General features: G+C 49.9%; 1 protein-coding gene across 1 annotated transcript; it reads right to left on the reverse strand.

Moving 5' to 3' along the window:
• Positions 1-570: 570 nt before the first annotated feature.
• Positions 571-6861, reverse strand: LOC132589737 (uncharacterized). Its single transcript, XM_060262460.1, has 3 exons — positions 5140-6861; positions 1333-4821; positions 571-951 (listed from the first exon to the last, which is right to left on the reverse strand). The coding sequence occupies exons 1-3, from the start codon at positions 6859-6861 to the stop codon at positions 571-573; spliced, it is 5592 nt and encodes a 1863-aa protein (XP_060118443.1).
• Positions 6862-19835: the final 12974 nt, after the last annotated feature.

Genomic DNA, 19835 nt, shown 5'->3' on the forward strand with positions numbered 1-19835 from the left:
AGTGGGGCAAGGTTGCCCGTGCAGTTGACATGAGAATCACTATATTTGCACCCCTTTTGTAAATAGGCCGGTGAGGTGGAACGATTGGTTTGCCACCCGGGCTTGTCAGGGTCCAAATAGAGGATAAATGTACAATATTTGGCTTCCAGATACCCCACCGTTGGTCCTGTACCATTTCCCACTATGCACCATGGATACTGCCTCTGATGTTTGGCCACGATTGGGTGCAAGTCAAACATGGTTCCGTTTGTCCCCATCACACGAAAGCTATCTTGGGGATTCCAAAAAGTCTTACTGCCATCTGTTTTTGTGAACATTGGCCGTCCACATGTTTGGAATCCTATATATGCATCACTAGAGGAGTTTAGGATCCAATCTGGACCACGGAGGGGATCCCAAGCTAACGCTCCTCCTGCCTCGTGGGTGTGGGCACAAAGCCAGCATTGGGAAAGGTTGGCTATTTCTGACACATATCTGATGGGTTCATGGAAGGGATGAGTCGGGGTCTTCTCATGGAAGATGGGGGCAAACGCCTTTTGTGGGCCAGAGGGGCCCGCGCCCCGGGGCGGATCAGGGGTCGAGATCGACACCGAAGGTGACATATCGGACGGGGACGTCTGGCTTGCTTGGAACTTCAGGGCACCTGTGGAGGCTGCTCGGTGTTCCTGGCAAGGGTCGGGTATGTGCATCGTCATGCTCCCTTGAGGGCTCGAGGCTGCGGCCTGCATCTTCCAAATCACGGGGATTTGTATCCAAAAGATCAATGCACTCACGCCTATAGCGGACAACATTTTCCCTGATTTCTATCACTCGTTGCCTGAGCTTTTTCCTTCGTTTACGCTCCAGGCACCACAAGGAACAGCAGAGGAAAACCCATACAAATATGGTTCCAAAAGCTCCTGCGCTCACGGGTATGATGAAACCGTAATCCAGAGGAGCTATTAGACCCATCTAAGATTTAGGACAAAGTGTTACTAGAGACCCAGGCCGTTAACCTTCTTTGGCGCAGCTTACGGATGCAAAAGAAAAGAACAAAATACAATGCCACTAGAAACCCTAAGACAAATATCACTATGCAGGCTATGCCTGCGTAGGGTCCAATGGAGGGCTTAGATCCTACATCAAACATCACAATACTTTGAAATACAGAATCTTCATTCTTCTGGCTTCCTGCTTTAATGACGGAATCTTCTCCCTGTGAACTCCACCGTTGCCGGTAGGCGGAGCCCAGAGGGGATGCCTGTGAACCCTGCCGTCACCGGTAGGCAAGGGTCCAGAGGATTAAATTCGAGAGAATCTCAGCTTCATTCCATCTCCGGGGACCTGCTGTACCTGCCAATCGGGAGCGGCTCGCTTAACATGTGTCCAATGAATCCACCTGGCCAGTCCCTGGACCTTTATCGCAGTTGGGGTAGAAAGCAGAACAGTGAACGGGCCTCTCCACTTCGGCTGGAGTGGCTGCGACCTCCAGACTTTTACCCACACTGTATCCCCAGGCTGGAATGGGTGGACTGGGTTATGGACCTGTAGGGGCAAAGTTTCTAAGACATATTTTGACACATCATTCATTGCCTTCCCCAATGACTGTATCTCCTGAAACCAAACAAGGTTCCCTATCTGCGCTGGGTCGGCTTTTATTCCCTTTACAATCGGAGGGGGTCGCCCAAAAACAATTTCATAAGGGCTAAGTTTCAGACCTTTCTTGGGTAAACATCTGAGCCTGAACAGAGCAATTGGCAGCGCATCTGGCCACTTTAAACTCGTTTCCTGACACAGTTTCGATAACTGAGCTTTTATTGACCTGTTAGCTCTTTCGCATTTCCCTGATGACTGGGGTCTATACGCGGCATGCAATCGCCAATCAATATGCAATACCCGTGACACCTCCTGAACCACCTTATGGATGTATGCCGGGCCGTTATCGGATGAGATAGTCATTGGGAGACCCCAGAATGGGAGAATACTTTTTAACAAATGCTTTATTACTTCTGCTGCCTTTTCAGTTCTTGTGGGGAAGGCCTCTATCCAGTTGGAATAAGTACATACAAAGACAAGCAAATATTTCCAGCACCCCGACCTGGGCATTTCAGTGAAATCTGTAATTATACACTCGAAAGGGGTGGTCCCTGTATGCTGGATTCCTGGGGGATGGCTGGGCCCTTGTCTGGGGTTGTTACGTGCACAGGGAACACACCTAAGGGCTGCCTTTTCACATAAGCTATGCAGTTTCGGGATATACAGTTGTCTGTCCAATAGCTCAGCCAAAGCAGTTTTCCCAAAATGTGTTCCCTCATGGGCCTGAACTACTAAGGGCCAGGCCAAGGCTTCGGGCACAAACAAACGTTTATCGGGCAACTGAATCCATCCCTGCACACGTACCTGGGGGGCGCCCTGAGTCGTGGCCCAGCTCTCCTCGGCCACACTGTATCTGGGGGTCCATTCAGCTAGTGGCACCTGGAAGATAGGGCACACCAACTCCTCGCCCCTGCCTATGTCTTGCATGGCGGCCTGTTTTGCAGCTTCATCTGCTTTTCGATTTCCTATACTTACAGGACTTAGGGGTTTCTGATGAGCCCGACAGTGCATCACAGAGACCTTTCGTGGAGCCCATACAGCCTCCAGCAACCTCAAAATCTCAGCGCTATACCTGATAGCTTTCCCTGCCGAGTTCATGAGTCCTTTTTCTTTGTAGAGCGCCCCATGAGCATGCAAAGTCAAGAAAGCGTATTTTGAGTCTGTATAGATGTTGGCGGTCACTCCCTCCGCCAATTCTAGAGCTCGGGTGAGGACGATCAGTTCGGCCTTCTGAGCAGACGTTCCCGGCGGTAACGGTCGTGCCTCAACAATGTTTTGGCGCGTAACGACAGCATATCCAGCATAGCGACTCCCGTCTTGGACGTAGCTGCTCCCATCGGTATAGTACTCGACGTCGGGACTAGGCAGAGGTGCATCAGTCAGGTCGGGGCAGCTGGAGTATACCTCATCCATGGTTTGGATGCAGTCGTGGTCGACGGGCTGGTCACTGACTGGGAGCAAGGATGCTGGATTCAGAGTGCCTGTAACAGTCAGCCGAATTCTTGGGTTTTCACACATCATGGCCTGATACTTAGTCATTCGGCTATTTGTGAACCAGTAATTTCCTTTATAGTCCATTAGGGTGAGCACGGCGTGCGGCACCTTCACTTCGAGTTCCTGGCCCAGAGTCAGCTTGTCAGCTTCTTTGATAAGTTCAGCAGCGGCTGCAATAGCACGAAGACAGCCGGGCCATCCCTTGGCTACCGAGTCTAGCTGCTTTGACAGGTAGGCGACCGGGCGTTGCCAAGAGCCCAAGGCTTGGGTCAGAACCCCAATGGCCACTCCACTTCGCTCATGGACAAAAAGAGTGAAGGGTTTCTCCACATCTGGCAACCCTAGGGCGGGTGCTTCCAGCAGCAGCCGCTTAAGTTCTTTAAAAGCATTCACCTGCTCCGGTGTCCACAGGAATGGTTCCTTCTCTCCCCCCTTTGTAGCTTCATATAGGGGTTTGGCTATCAGGGCAAAGTTAGGGATCCACACTCGGCAGAATCCGGCTGCACCCAGGAACTCCCTCACCTGGCGTCTGGAGGTGGGTTCGGGGAGGGCGCAAACAGCTTCTTTTCTTTCATGTCCCAGTGCCCGAGTCCCCTGGGACACGTGGAATCCCAAATACTTCACTTCAGTTTGGCACAACTGGGCCTTTTTCCTGGACACCTTGTAGCCGGCTTTCCACAGTAAATCTAAAAGTTCAAGGGTTGCCTGATAGCAGCGCTCCTGGCCATGCGCAGCAATCAGCAAATCGTCTGCATACTGAATCAAAACACATTGTCCGGGGGCCGCGTCAAAGTCTTGCAGGTCTTGCGCCAGTGCGTTAGAGAAAAGAGTGGGGCTATTTTTGAACCCCTGCGGCAGCCGGGTCCACGTGTACTGAAGCTTCCTCCCAGTGCCTTGTTCTTGCCACTGGAACGCAAAAATGGGCTGGCTTGCTGGGGCAATGCGCAGACAAAAAAAAGCGTCCTTGAGATCCAAGACAGAAAAACAGTCGGCTTGCTGTGGCACCAGCCCTAATAACACATAAGGGTTTGGCACGACCGGGTGCAAAGTGACCGTCTTCTTATTTACTGCTCGAAGGTCCTGGCATGGTCTAAACTCACCGGTGCCCGGCTTCTGGACTGGCAGCAATGGAGTGTTCCAAGGGCTCTGGCATTCTTTGAGGATGCCGTACTTCAGCAGTCTGTCCAGATGCTTTTGGATGCCTTCCATGGCTTTCCATGGGATGGGGTATTGTCGTAGGCGAACAGGCTGAGCACCTGGTTGAAGCTCAATAGTGATGGGAGCATGATTTCGGGCCAAGCCGGGTGGGTTATCTTCGGCCCAGACGCCTGGGACTACGGAAGCCCATTCATCCGTCAAAGTGGTCGTCGGGGGGTTCTGGAACAATCTCCATTCCTCTTCGAGGGGGCAGGTCAGCACATACATTCCTGCCGGGTCAGTGTTGAATGCCACGGTGGCTCGGCCATCTTTCTCGAAGTGGATGGCTGCCCGTAGCTTGGACAAGATGTCTCGCCCTAGCAATGGAATGGGGCACTCAGGGACATACAGGAATTTATGCTGGACAAGATGGGACCCCAAGTTACAAATCCGCTCCTGCAAGAACGGCCTGGGCCCCGCACGTCCCGTGGCCCCGGCAATGGGCACAGTTTGCTTGGTGACGGGTGCAATCTGCGTATTTACCACGGAAAACTCAGCTCCAGTATCAATCATGAAGGATAGCTCCTGGCCCCCCACCTTCACTTTGACCAAGGGCTCCCCGGGGCCAAGCGATAGAGAGCCCGGTCTGTCCTAGTCGTCCCACTGGTCCTGCGGGCTCATACTGGCCAGACCAATGAAATCCATATCATCCAGGCGGGCACCTCTTTCATTCCTGAAGGGGCGGCCGGGTCCTCGTAGTGGTGGCATCCCTCCTCGGCCTCTACCTCCCCCTGGGATTCTGGGAGGGGCCATTTGGTTCCGTTGCGGGCAGGAAGCGCGCCAGTGGCCCAATTCGTGGCAAAAGGAGCACTCATTGCGGGCCAGTGGTGGGCGCATGGGTCCCGGCCCTGGGGGTCCGGTCTGGGGTCTAGCCCGGGCTCGCCTGTCTTCTCGGGGTCCCTGTTTTCCACTGCGTTCCCCGATGGCGGCAGCGAGCAGGGCAGCTTTCATTTTGAGCTTTTTGTCTTCTGCCCTTTTAGCTTCCTGCTCCCGATTTACAAACACTTTTTGGGCTATTTCTAACAGCTGGCTGATGTTCATACCTGCAAACCCCTCTTGCTTCTGAAGCTTCCGCTTAATATCACCAGCTGCCTGGCTCACAAAGGCACAGTTCACCATCCGCTGATTCTCAGCTTTTTCCGGATCAAAGGGTGAATATAGCCGGTAAGCCTCATAAAGGCGCTCGAGGAAGGCTCCGGGGGCCTCATCTGGCCTTTGGAGGACCTCCGCAATTTTACTCATATTGGTAGCCTTCTTGCCGGCTTCCTTCATTCCGGCCAGCAAATAGCCTCTATATGCCTTCAGCAACCGCATGTGATTTGTATAATTGGGATCCCAATTAGGGTCAGTGTTCGGGAAGCTCTCTGCGAGCCACTGGGCGCGGTCAGGCGCATCGGCTGGGGTGGCTTCCTCGGCTTTCTTTTTAGCGGCACTGAAAATACGCTGACGCTCCTCGGTTGTGAAGAGGGTCAGAAAGAGTTGCTGGCAATCTAGATAGGTTGGGCAATGCGTGCCCATTATACTGGTTAGAAGGTTGGTAAGCGCTTCAGGTTTTTCAGTATAGGAGGCTACATGGGTCTTCCAATTAAGAAGGTCGGCGGAGGAGAAAGGCGTGTAAATATACCGGCTCTGCCCTCCCTGAATCTGCCCACCCGCGCCCAAAAACTGGGGGGTCTGAATCTGCCGCAAGGGCATCACCTGAGCCACGGAGGGGTTCGATGGAGAGCCAGGGGAAGACAGAGCCGCCGCGCCCTCAGGCGGGGCCGCTTCCTCATTCTCCGCCGGCTGGGTCTTTATCTGCACTGCACAGCCAGAGCCGAAATCGAGGGGGCCCGTAAGGGAATTGGATCTCTCTCGGGTTTTTCTGCCCTGAATGCTAGATATAGTGGGGCTCCATGGGGCCTTCCATGAGTACCCAGGCCATCCCTGAAACTCCCGAGCCAGGGCAGGCGACACCTGGGACCTGGTAGTCATCGGGTGCGTTCTAACGGTTTTCTCTGGTGCGCCGGGGGCTGGTCGGGTGCTAGGCTGGACCGAGTCTGGGCTTGGCGGGGGCGCTGCAGGGGATGCCGCAGGAACATGCTGTTGGCGGGGTCCCGGTGGAGGTGCAGCGGGTACATAGGGAGGGGGCCATTCGAAATCAGTCTGATCTGAAGGGGGATAGATCAGTTTCAGCTCCGCAGGTTGTGGTTTTGGCACCAGTTGCTGGCGCTTGCTTCTTTCTACCTGACCTTGATAAGATGCGTCGCCAATTGCTCGAGTACAACAGCTACCCCTATCCTTTTTGGGCTTTCCCCTTGGCTTCAACAGCAGGACGGTCTTCGTTGCCTTCATGCATTGTTTCAGCCAAGGGGGAGGGTTTTGGAGCAGACTGAGCCATGAATCAATATAAGAGTACTGGTCTGGGTGGTCTCCTGGCGGGGTTACCACTATGCTGTGCACCTGTTGCGCTATATCAACTGAAAAGGTGCCCTCAGGCGGCCACCCAACACCAAATGTTGGCCATTCTGATTCACAAAATATTCGCAACAAGCCAGGAGTCTGATCATATTCCCCAAGGTTCCCAACAAACCCTTCAACAAAGTGTTTTAGCATACAATCGAGAGGGGTGTTTGTGGACTGAGAGCCTCCCATCTTATCTAGTTATAAAGAGTGAAGTGTCTTTTCTTCCTCTCCTTCCTCTGTGTCCTGAGTGGGGTTAAGCGGACAAGATGCAAGGGTGTGGTTATCGTGCCACCAGGGGGGAGGAGGGTCGAGATCCTGTGAGCCGGGGTCCGGCAGTAAACCGGGTGAAGGTAGGTCTGGCAGGTCCGATGGGGTAGGCTCAGTGTGGCAAGTACAATGTAAAGAATGGAAGGGCCCAAAAACGGGAGGGTCTTGGGTAATAAGATCTCCCCAAGTCTCAACTCCTAATTCTGGGGAAGCGCTTCGGCGGTTGATTTTCCAGGCTTGAATCTCACCGTCCGCCCTCTTTCTGAGGAAATACCAACGGGACCAGCTGCGGCCCCAGCCACTGCCAGGAGTTCTAGTGCACCGTTTAATTAACCAGGCAGTGGTGGTTTTATGGACCCCAACCCACAGTTGAATTCTATGCTGGGTGCAGAGAGTGTGCTGCCAGACCCGAAACAATAGGCAGCCTGGAGAGTCGATCCAAGGACCGACGATGTTCCGGAATCTCTCGGGGGGGTCCCAGTATGGTCGGTTGTCCTGACTGAGTTTAAGGGCGTGAGTCATGAGCCGCTTCCCAGTGCCTACCCGCCCGGGGCCCGTAGACAGACAAAACAACTAAAACACAAGAACGGGGGAGGGGTGCACACGTATAGGAGCCTAGGCAATTGCTTCCCCACTTTCCTCGCCGATTGCGCTCTCGCGAACCGGAACCGGAGTACTTGTGGGTCCCGTTCACTTCGGTATCAGATACCGTCTCAGGCACACTCCATGCACTCTCACACACTCCGACAAAAATACCTCCCAAATAACCTGTCCTAGCAGCTACTGTTGGAAGGCTGCAGGTAGAAGGGCCAACTTCCCCTTCTTACGACCCGCAGGGTTCCGTGAGAGCTGCCGCGGGGTGATCACTCCCGCCTTCCTCCGAGATGGGGTCGCTGCCCCTGGTCTCTTGTGGAGGGTCGTACTACCCAATACTCAAAAATTGTATACTCACACCTAGGAGGTCTTCACAGCTGGTTCCTACAGCCTTGGTCCTCTGGTTCGATTAGGCCTCAACCGCAGCCAGGCAGGGGCGGAATAGACAGAAGGCGGACAGCCCAAAAGGGGCCGGGAGCTCCAACCGCTGGTCTGGTCTCGCCAGCCCCCAGCCTTAGCCGGGCGGGCTAATAGAACAGGGCTAATGCCCTTGGTCCCGGGTTTCGGCACCAAATTATGTAGCGGGAGAGCTATACGTTACCAATTTCGACGAACCAATAACAGAGGCGACGAGGCGTGGTCAGGAAAACAGCTTCTGGTTTATTACAAACACGTGTAGGGTCTCAGACTCCCGAGAGAGACTGAGCGACAATCATAGGGAGCTCTCAGTTTTTATACGCTGCATAGGGTAGCATCTGGGCATACTTCCTTATTTCCATACAGTATACATTTCAGTACCCTTCTCATGGTCCAGTATAGACGTTCTTACTTCCCTTCTCATCCCTCATGTTGCAACCCATGTTTACACTGATCAGTTCCTCTTAATGGAGTTTCCCATTCTATGACGTTAATTATCCAACAACAATCAACAACAGCTTCTTTGTATTAATTACATTCATTTGTCTCACAATCTCTATTACAATCTCTATTATGATCATCTCCACAGTTTCATATTCTAAGTCACACTTAGTTGTCTCAGTTCCCAGCAGGGACTTTCCACAGTGGTAAACATGAATCATACTTCCGTTATGGTAAACATCTATGCTTACTGTCCTGGATGTTACTTGCTTCAGCTTGCGGTTAGTTTATGCAATTATGCTCACTGTAGCTAGTGCATAGAGGGGTTAGTTCCTCTTTTCCTAAAGCTCTGCATGTTTATTGCTAACAAAAGCCTTCTGTGTCTGCCTTGTCAAGCTTGCATTCCTGCTGATATATTGGTTATAGATTTAAAGCTTTTCTTCCAGGGGGGCCTACTACAGAAGGTCTGCTGCAACCACACCAAAAGCTTAAATAAACCAGCCAGATCACAAGGAGGGAGCCTCTACGATTAACACCACAACATCACTGGAAACTACACAAAAGCACAGAGAGAGAGCAGGCTTTGGACAGCCTTTATTTCCACTTTCTCTGTGTCTCTGGTTATTGTAAAAAGATCATATTTCCCTACTATCAATCAGAATTAAGCTGCTTATGGATGTGTAGCAATTCACTGCATGCAGTTGCCAGTAGCAACAGGGCATACAATTGTACAGACTCCCCCTCTTCAGTAACATCAGCAAAAGGTGGATGAAGTGACCTAAGAGGGGCAAGCAGCAGATGGGACAGCAGAGCAGCGACAGCAGAAGGGAGAGGAAAATGAGGAGTGGCAAAGGAAAAGGGCAAGGAGAGCAGCAGGAAGCAATGGAAACAGTAACAGGTGCAGAAAGGGCAGGAAGGGTGGGCTGGAAGGGGCAGAAATCCCACTGCCGGGGGGGGGGGAGGAACTTAAAAGGAAAGGAAAAGAAAGGGCAAAAGAAAAGACTAACAAGGAGCTACACAAAGCTAGAGGGCCATGACAGCAAGTGAGAAATTCAAGTAACAGGATCAGCAGAAGTAAGGTTGACAGAAGAAAGCTTCTCTTTGCAGACTTAGGCTGCAATTCCAAAAGCATTTTCCTAGGAATAAGCCCCATCCAACAGACTTGAACAAGCTTCTGAGTAGGCTCTGGGTTGAGTTTTGGGTTGCCCTGGGGAAAGCCTCATCTGTTTAGAAATCAAGAAAGCCACACAGAGACCTCAGTCCTGAGTCCCAAAAGTGCAAAGCAGCAGCAGTCTGCTGGCCCTTCCCTTTTCCTTCGTGTTAGTCTCCCTAATGTTAAACGACAGGCAAGTTCAGAACTTGACAGCCGCTGCTCAGACTTGTGCCACAGCAGAAACACGGGACCTGAACATTCATATGGACAGTGGTTACAGGGACACATATAATCCAACAAGTCCATATACATGGACACACGGATGTACACAAGTGGCTCCACACATCTTTGCTCCCACAGAGCAAAGCCCCCCAACCGGGAAGGGCATTCCATCCACATTAGTGTGCGGACGGCCTGGCGCTCAATATGGTCACAGGTGCCAAACAGTTTGTCCCCAAGTGTCCATGCGCGCACGAACTTGCCTGACGTACGCACGCGAATGCAAGCGGCTTCCTTAGTGTCGTGACCCCCTGTGAATGCTCCCACACACGCGCGCCACGTCCCATCGGAGGAGGAAAGCCGGAGGGCGGAGTCCAGCTTGGGAGGGGCCGGCGGGCAGGTGAGGGCGCTGGCTCGGGGAAGAGTTGGACGGAGCAGCAGCAGCAGCCTTGGCGCCTTACCTGCTGTGCGGCGTGGCATTCTGCAGCAGGAGCGGCTACTCGACCATGCACGACGGGCATCGGCAGCGGGCAGCACCCAAGTGCCTAAAGCCGGGGCCATCTGGAGCGTCAGCGGGCGCAGCTGCGGCTGCCTCTTTCTGGCTCCGTCGCGGTCCCGCGCCGGCCTCGCTCTTGATGGCGCTCTCTGCCGGGCTTGTGCAGGGCCGCCCCTTCGCATGTGCTCGGAGGGGGCCTGCCAGGCTGGGAAGGGGAAACTGAGGCGAGGCGGCCACAGGGACAAGCGGGGTCTCCGCCGCTCCTCTGCGTCCGTTGCGGGACCGGCCCCTTAGGATGGGGCTGTCAAATCCAGCCCATCTGCTGCAATCATCAGTAGTCTCGAGTGAATTGGCTCTGACAAAGCCGGGCCTGCAGCAGGGCTTCAGCAGGGAGTAAGTGAAGGGAGCGGAGCGAAGGGTAGCGGCGAAAGTGCCTGGAAGGCGGACGCCTCGAAAGCGAGATCCCGGAGTGACAAGCCGCAGCAGTGAAGGAATCTGGGTGGCGGCAGTTGAGGCGGGGGGAGGGGGTGGAAAGCCGAATGTCTCTTCCCTCTGCCTCTTCACTTTCATCGGGACACTTCGTCCTGCCATCAGGTCTCCTTCGGCCTGCTAATGAATTAAACTAATAATTACAGTACCATAATATGATTATCAGTTTCTCCTGCAAAACAAACTGTTATGAAAGATGTCGAGTCTCCCCCCCCCCCCCCAATAAAAGGGGGAGAGAAGAAACTCCACTCCACAAAGCATTTTAAAAGCTGGGATGTGTTATAGATTAATGTTGCTAACTTATCTCAGAAATAGCTAGCAAGCATACAGTTTGGAAAAGCAAACTTTTAGGTTGGAGTAAGAATAATTTTTCATTAGGATGGAGAAATAGATAATCCTTTTATTTCTGTGCATTCGGTAAAAGTTTGGGGATAGTAAGGTAGTTAAAATAAATTTGGCTTTTTAGGGGGAAATTAGTTAGGCTGTGTTCCAGCTATATTGTGTTGAAATAAGTTCTGCGGAAATAAGTTCCACTGAAATAAATATCCAATCAATATGCCAGTATATGTTGCTTACATCAATTGTGTTTTATGAAGTTAACATGAAATACAAACTTTTAATTTTTAAAAAGTTTATTTAACAGTAAAGATACCTTTAAAGGGTATCTAAATTCTGCATATCGATGAAGCATTAAATAGCAGAACTTCACCTTCAAATACCCACAATATGTTTGCAGGGATAAGCGGCTGATGCTGGTTTCCGCATCATGTTTTCTGTGTAACAGTTATGAGTTGTATTTCTCCATTCCCTCATGTGCAGTGCCTGCAACTGCTTTGGATCAAGATTGTGGCATGGATGGAAAAGAGGCTGCAACCCTACACCACTTTCATGGCCTAAAATGGTCCTTGGAGGTGCTATGGGGAAACCTATAAACAAGCCTCAGATTCAGCAGGAGCTTACAGCAGCACAGCTCCTGAATCTTTCTGAGGGTTCCCCCTCCTCCTGCCCATAACAATCCCTGGATCTGGAGAATAGCCAGCCAGCCAGCCACCAGGGGCTTTGCCATGCCCCCAGCAGCAGTTCAATGTCTTTATAAACAATTTGGATGAAGGAATAGAGGAAATGTTTATTAAATTTGCCTATGATACTAAATTGGGAGGGATTGCAAATACAGTAGAAGACAGAAACAGGATACAGGATGACCTTGACAGGCTGGAAAACTGGGCTAAAATCAATAAAATGAATTTTAATAGGGATAAATGTAAAGTTCTGCATTTAGATAGGAAAAATCCAATGCATGGTTACAGGATAGGGGAGACTTGTCTTAGCAGTTTTGGGCACCACATTTTAAGAAGGATCTAGACAAGCTGGAACAGGTCCAGAGGAGGGCGACAAAGATGGTGAGGGGTCTGGAGACCAAGTCCTATGAAGAAAAGTTGAAGGAGCTGGGAATGTTTAGCCTGGAGAGGAGGTGACTGAGAGGTGATATGATCGCCATCTTCAAGTACTTGAAGGGCTGTCATATAGAGGCTGGTGTGGAATTATTTTCTGTGGACCCAGAAGGTAGGACCAGAACCAATGGGTTGAAATTAAATCAAAAGAGTTTCTGGCTCAACATTAAGAAGAACTTCCTGACAGAGCGATTCCTCAGTGGAACAGGCTTCTTCGGCGGATGATGGGCTCTCTTTCCTTTGAGTTTTTTTAAACCGAGGCTAGATGGCCATCTGATAGCAATGAAGATTCTGTGAATTTAGGGGAAGGTGTTTGTGAGTTTCTTATATTGTGCAGGGGATTGAGCTAGATGACCCTGGAGGTCCCTTCCAACTCTATGATTGTATGATTCTATGGCTCACGAAGGATATGCCAACTTCCCAGAGCTTGTTAATCTGATTGGTCTTCTGTAGAATACTAATGCCCTTGTCTGCTAGTCCTGAGTCTCCTTTTCATCCGTTCCAGGGGAGTAGCCATGTTAATCTGGTGTCAGGGAAAAACAAGCAGGAATCCAATGTATCCTCAGATTTAATAGGGTTACCAGCCTCCAGGTGGGGTCTGGATATCTCCTGGTGTTACAGCTGATCTCCAGGCAACAGAGATTAGTTCACCCAGAGAAAATGGCCACTTTGGAGGGTAGACTGTATGGCAGGGGTGTCAAACGCACAGCCCGGGGGCCAAATCAGGCCCCTGGAGGGCTCCTATCAGGACCCCAAGCAACTGGCTGTCGTCTACTTCCTTCTACCTCTCTTTTGCTTCCTTCTGCATCATAGCTTGCTTTTCCAGGCTTGCTCAATCACATAGAAGCTACAGAGCAAAACCTCTATTTTCTCCATTGTCTGAGGCTCCTCCTTTGAAGAGGAAGGGAAGAGAGAGCTTGCTTTGCCAGGCTCTCTGAATTGCACAGCAGAGCTACTAAGCCAAGCCTCTTTTCCTTTTATTGGCTGAGGCTCCTCCCCCTCTTGGTCCTCTGGGGACAGAAGGAAACAGCCAGAGCTTCCTTTGCCCAGTTTCCTGGATCACGTGGGAAATATTTTATTTATTTATTTATTTCTGTGGATTTATATTCCGCCCTTTCCCAAATTGGGCTCAGGGCAGATTCTGACATATTGTAGCGGGAAAACCCCCGCTTGGTGGTTCTTACGGATAGGTGCAAAGACAAAAGGAGGTCTGAGACGAAATCAGGAAAACAGCTCTTTATTAGCACACGTGTGGGATCAGCTTCCTAGGCATCTGCCTCAAAGGTGGAAGTCTGAACACTCGTTACAGTTGCCCGTCCTCTTTTATAGGGTTTCTCAACACAGCCAATACCTTAACACATCTCAGTTCCCCAAGTCCCTGGGATACTGACAAAAACATGCTTCGACCACAATCTATGTGGTGTACCAGTCCGTTAGTTCATCTCCCTGGGTTTATTTACCTTATATGGGCCTTCTCAGCTGTCCCTTGTTTCCTTATTGAGAATATCACCAACACATTCCTTATTGCTAAATCGCTATTATCTTGCACATATGTTCTACCTGCAGAAAGAGGAAGCTCTTCTTAAGCTTGTTGCTGGGGCTCCAGCTGTCCTGTGGTTTTCTTAAAAGGTCACTAACCCTTCGTCACTTATCTTGTTTTCTAATGCCTCAGCAAGCTGACTTCTCCTTTCCTTAAACTGCCACTAAAGACTATTTTCTAAAAGCACTGTTACTTCCCTTCATTCCAAGCACTGCTAAGCCATACATATTGATTAGATATTAATATTATTGATTCACTGCTATATTTCCCCTCTTTCAAACGGAGTTTGCATATTCCTGACCAGCCTGCTTTGCCACATATTTCTGGCGAATTGTTTTCATCATTTCATACACGGGCTCTTTATCTGAGGGTGAAAATAGCTGTTGACAACTTTTCATTATCCCTGGTAGGCAGCGGATACATCCATAGATGAGCAAGGCAGCTATTATGAACATGAGAATGATGACAAACCCATGACGTAGCCAAGAAAAATCTGGGAGCCAACTGGTCAGCCATTGGAATAGGTCTGACCCAGAGTTAAAAGTTTTATCTACTTCTTGAGCCTGTTTAACCAGGCCCCTAAGAGTTTTTACTCCTGAAAGGATCTGACCAGACTTGTTAACATAGAAACAACATACTTCTCCCAAGTAGGCACAGGCACCACCCTGCTCTGAGAGCATTTGGTCCAAGACTCTGCGGTTCTGGAGAACTACATTAGTGATACTGTCAACCTCTTTCTGCAGAGTGAATAGGGACGAGGCTGTTTTCTTGAGACCCTCTTGTAGGATGCGAGAAAGATTCCTAGTATATATCTGCAAATCAGAAACTCCCCAACCGGGTATCAGGGCACGCAGAAAGTCTAGCAGGCCTGAACTTTCCTCATAAGAACTTCGCTTTTCTCTTAAGTTGGGGCCCGTACGGGCTGTAGGATAGCCCAAGTTTAACGCCTCATGTGCCATTACATCACTTCGGAGGTGTCCTGCCACCGTTAGGTAGTCCACAGAGCACATCCCTCTCCAATGAAGGGGCAGGTATTTATAGCCTGTCTTCCCACATATCCAGTATACACCGGGGAGATCATTGTATATACCATCTAAAAGGGCATAGGAAGCGTTACACAAATCCTTGAATAAGGTCAGCGTTTTGGGGTGCTTGGTGGTATTACAAACTTGTAGATAGGCCAGACCCATTAGCCAGACAGAATCGTGTGTAGAGGGGCCGGACCCCTCTTCGAGTGCTTTCCACAACCTTCCTCGAGTGCCAATCTGTAAGGAATAATCCTTGCTACGTAGATATGCAAATGATCCGGCCACAGTGCCATTCGTTTGCCAACCAGCTTTGGTCGGATCCAGGTAGAGGACATATTCACAGTTTCTGCTCTGTAAATATCCTACATTTGGACTGGCACCACTTCCCATGCTGCACCAAGGGTATTGTCGCTGGTGTTTTGCCACAATGGGGTGTAAATCAAAAACGCTTCTACCTGGGCCCTTTACCCGAAAGCTATTATGGGGGTTCCAGGATGTGTTTCTGCCATCAGGGGTTTGGAAGACTTTTAGACCGAAGGTCTGAAATCCTATATAGGGGGAATTGGATGAATTCATTATCCAATCAAGACCATGTAAGGGCTCCCAAGCTAAGGCTCCGCCGGCCTCACGAGTGTGGGCACAAAGCCAGCATTTTGATAGATTAGCTATTTTTGACACATACTCTAGTGGAGCCCGATAGGGGTGTTCTGGGGTTTGCTCGTGGGGAAAAGGCGCCATGACCTTCCGAATGCCAGGGGAAAGAAGTTCCTTAAGTGGGCTGTAAGTCGAAGTTGGAGTGGTGGCAGGTCGCAGCACCTTTCTGGGTCGCGGCGCCTTTTTGAGCCCAGCAAAATTTACGTCCCCTGTATCAAGTAAGATGACGGTGTCGAGGGGTACCCTAAAAGCAGGGATCGTTTGGGTGGCTCTTGGAGCCGGGGTCCGGGCCCCAAGCCCCGGCCACATCCCCGGCCAAAGGTCCGGCCCTGGTGGAACAAACATCCCCCATCCCATCAATATCTCCATCCAGAACAGTAAAATAACGATGCGGGTGGTGCGCGGCATCTTTCTGAGGGGTTGTAGCCCTACTGGCTCTCTGTTGCACTTTCTTATTTTCTCTGTAGGCTATACAGCACAGCGTAATACAAATAGCAGCCAGAAAAGCAAGCGTCAAGGCTGCCCCTCCAAGCAGAGGCAAAATATAACCATAGGTCTTAAGGAACTCTGGGAGCATTTACGCTGAGGGGGGGATGATCTCTAAGAAAACTGTCTACTAACCTTTGCTGGCACAGGTGCTTCAGATAGGGATACAATACAAGAAACAAGATTATCAGAAATCCTATGCCAAGCAAAACAGCTAAGACTATACCCGCCTCGGTGTCACTCCCCTGTTCAAACATGTATGTACACAGATCTTCGCCGCACTCGGCTGTCGCTCCTCGATGGCTTTCTTCTCCTGAGTGTAGAACAGTCAGCTCCTGTGTGACTGCAGCTGGGGATCGTCTAGATGTCTGTGGAATCCTGCCGTTTCCGGTAAGCAAGGATTCCAGAGGGAGTTGCCTGTGGAACCCCACTACTTCCGGTGAGTGAGGTCCAGAGGACGGTTTCTTCGGGTAAACTTCAGTCGCAACCCGTCCCCGGGGATCTGCTGCACCTGCCAGTCAGTGGCCGCCCGCTTCAGATGCATCCAATGGATCCACCTGGGCAGTCCTTGGACCTTAACTGCAGTTGGGGTAGAAAGTAAAACAGTGAACGGGCCTTTCCACCGTGGCTGGAGCGGCTGGGCTCTCCAAATCTTTACCCAGACGGAGTCCCCGGGTTGGAACGGGTGGACCGGATTATGGACCTGCAAGGGGAGAGTCTCTAACACATATTTAGATACATCATTCATTGCTTTTCCCAGTGACTGTATCTCCTGGAACCAGACAAGATTCCCAATCTGGGCTGGGTCCCCTTTTATCCCTTTTACAATGGGTGGTGGTCGGCCAAAGACCACCTCATATGGGCTAACCTTTAGCTCCTTCTTGGGCAGGCACCGCAATCTGAACAAGGCAATGGGCAATGCGTCTGGCCACTTCAGACTAGTTTCTTGGCACAATTTAGAAAGCTGAGCTTTTATAGACCTATTGGCTCGTTCACATTTTCCTGAAGACTGTGGTCTATAGGCTGCGTGCAGCTTCCAGTTAATGTGCAGCACCCGTGACACCTCCTGCACCACTTTATGAACAAACGCCGGTCCGTTATCAGAGGAAATCATTACTGGTAGCCCCCAGAAGGGGAGAATGCTTTTTAACAAATGTTTCACCACCTCTGCCGCCTTTTCCGTTCTTGTTGGAAAGGCTTCAATCCAATTAGAATAAGTACACACAAATACAAGCAAGTATTTCCAACAACCTGCACGAGGCATTTCTGTAAAATCAGTGATAATAGATTCAAAGGGGGTTGTCCCTATGTGCTGTATACCTGGGGGACGATTTGGACCCTGCCTTGGGTTATTTTGGGCACAAGAAACACACCGAAGGGCAGCCTTTTCGCACAAACTATGCAATTTTGAAACATACACTTGCCTATCTAGTAGTTCTGCCAAGGCAGTTTTCCCAAAATGAGTTCCATCATGAGCCTGTAACACAAGGGGCCATGCTAGGGATTCAGGTACGAACAGCCTATTATCAGGTAGCTGAATCCATCCTTGTACTCGGGTTTTGGGAGCCCCTTGGGCCTCAGCCCACGCGTCCTCAGCTTTGCTATATCGGGGGCTCCACTCAGATAACTTAACCTGGAATATGGGGCAAACGGGAGTCTCCCAATTCTGCTCGACTCCTTGGGTTGCTGCCCATTTGGCAGCCTCATCGGCTTTTCGGTTTCCCATACTTACAGGACTGAGGGGTTTTTGATGAGCCCGGCAGTGCATTACGGCGACCTTTCGTGGGGCCCAAACGGCCTCTAATAATTTTAAAATTTCCGGACCGTACTGGATGGCCTTCCCTGCGGCATTTATAAGTCCTTTTTCCTTGTATAGTGCTCCATGGGCGTGCAAGGTCAAAAAGGCATACTTGGAATAATTTTTCATTAGGATGGAGAAATAGATAATCCTTTTATTTCTGTGCATTCGGTAAAAGTTTGGGGATAGTAAGGTAGTTAAAATAAATTTGGCTTTTTAGGGGGAAATTAGTTAGGCTGTGTTCCAGCTATATTGTGTTGAAATAAGTTCTGCGGAAATAAGTTCCACTGAAATAAATATCCAATCAATATGCCAGTATATGTTGCTTACATCAATTGTGTTTTATGAAGTTAACATGAAATACAAACTTTTAATTTTTAAAAAGTTTATTTAACAGTAAAGATACCTTTAAAGGGTATCTAAATTCTGCATATCGATGAAGCATTAAATAGCAGAACTTCACCTTCAAATACCCACAATATGTTTGCAGGGATAAGCGGCTGATGCTGGTTTCCGCATCATGTTTTCTGTGTAACAGTTATGAGTTGTATTTCTCCATTCCCTCATGTGCAGTGCCTGCAACTGCTTTGGATCAAGATTGTGGCATGGATGGAAAAGAGGCTGCAACCCTACACCACTTTCATGGCCTAAAATGGTCCTTGGAGGTGCTATGGGGAAACCTATAAACAAGCCTCAGATTCAGCAGGAGCTTACAGCAGCACAGCTCCTGAATCTTTCTGAGGGTTCCCCCTCCTCCTGCCCATAACAATCCCTGGATCTGGAGAATAGCCAGCCAGCCAGCCACCAGGGGCTTTGCCATGCCCCCAGCAGCAGTTCAATGTCTTTATAAACAATTTGGATGAAGGAATAGAGGAAATGTTTATTAAATTTGCCTATGATACTAAATTGGGAGGGATTGCAAATACAGTAGAAGACAGAAACAGGATACAGGATGACCTTGACAGGCTGGAAAACTGGGCTAAAATCAATAAAATGAATTTTAATAGGGATAAATGTAAAGTTCTGCATTTAGATAGGAAAAATCCAATGCATGGTTACAGGATAGGGGAGACTTGTCTTAGCAGTTTTGGGCACCACATTTTAAGAAGGATCTAGACAAGCTGGAACAGGTCCAGAGGAGGGCGACAAAGATGGTGAGGGGTCTGGAGACCAAGTCCTATGAAGAAAAGTTGAAGGAGCTGGGAATGTTTAGCCTGGAGAGGAGGTGACTGAGAGGTGATATGATCGCCATCTTCAAGTACTTGAAGGGCTGTCATATAGAGGCTGGTGTGGAATTATTTTCTGTGGACCCAGAAGGTAGGACCAGAACCAATGGGTTGAAATTAAATCAAAAGAGTTTCTGGCTCAACATTAAGAAGAACTTCCTGACAGAGCGATTCCTCAGTGGAACAGGCTTCTTCGGCGGATGATGGGCTCTCTTTCCTTTGAGTTTTTTTAAACCGAGGCTAGATGGCCATCTGATAGCAATGAAGATTCTGTGAATTTAGGGGAAGGTGTTTGTGAGTTTCTTATATTGTGCAGGGGATTGAGCTAGATGACCCTGGAGGTCCCTTCCAACTCTATGATTGTATGATTCTATGGCTCACGAAGGATATGCCAACTTCCCAGAGCTTGTTAATCTGATTGGTCTTCTGTAGAATACTAATGCCCTTGTCTGCTAGTCCTGAGTCTCCTTTTCATCCGTTCCAGGGGAGTAGCCATGTTAATCTGGTGTCAGGGAAAAACAAGCAGGAATCCAATGTATCCTCAGATTTAATAGGGTTACCAGCCTCCAGGTGGGGTCTGGATATCTCCTGGTGTTACAGCTGATCTCCAGGCAACAGAGATTAGTTCACCCAGAGAAAATGGCCACTTTGGAGGGTAGACTGTATGGCAGGGGTGTCAAACGCACAGCCCGGGGGCCAAATCAGGCCCCTGGAGGGCTCCTATCAGGACCCCAAGCAACTGGCTGTCGTCTACTTCCTTCTACCTCTCTTTTGCTTCCTTCTGCATCATAGCTTGCTTTTCCAGGCTTGCTCAATCACATAGAAGCTACAGAGCAAAACCTCTATTTTCTCCATTGTCTGAGGC

Source organism: Heteronotia binoei, chromosome 21 (genome assembly GCF_032191835.1).
Source record: "Heteronotia binoei isolate CCM8104 ecotype False Entrance Well chromosome 21, APGP_CSIRO_Hbin_v1, whole genome shotgun sequence".
Lineage (NCBI taxonomy): Eukaryota > Metazoa > Chordata > Lepidosauria > Squamata > Gekkonidae > Heteronotia > Heteronotia binoei.

Bases quoted from the DNA above. Each gene is read 5' to 3' on its own strand.
- LOC132589737 (XM_060262460.1), bottom strand. From the start codon at position 6,861: ATGCTAAAACACTTTGTTGAAGGGTTTGTTGGGAACCTTGGGGAATAT. The intron at 4,822-5,139 runs GCTAGACCCCAG...GGCCCCGGGGAG, and splicing joins GAGAAGACAGGCGAGCCCGG to CCCTTGGTCAAAGTGAAGGT. The intron at 952-1,332 runs GTACAGCAGGTC...CCTAAATCTTAG, and splicing joins GAGCCGCTCCCGATTGGCAG to ATGGGTCTAATAGCTCCTCT.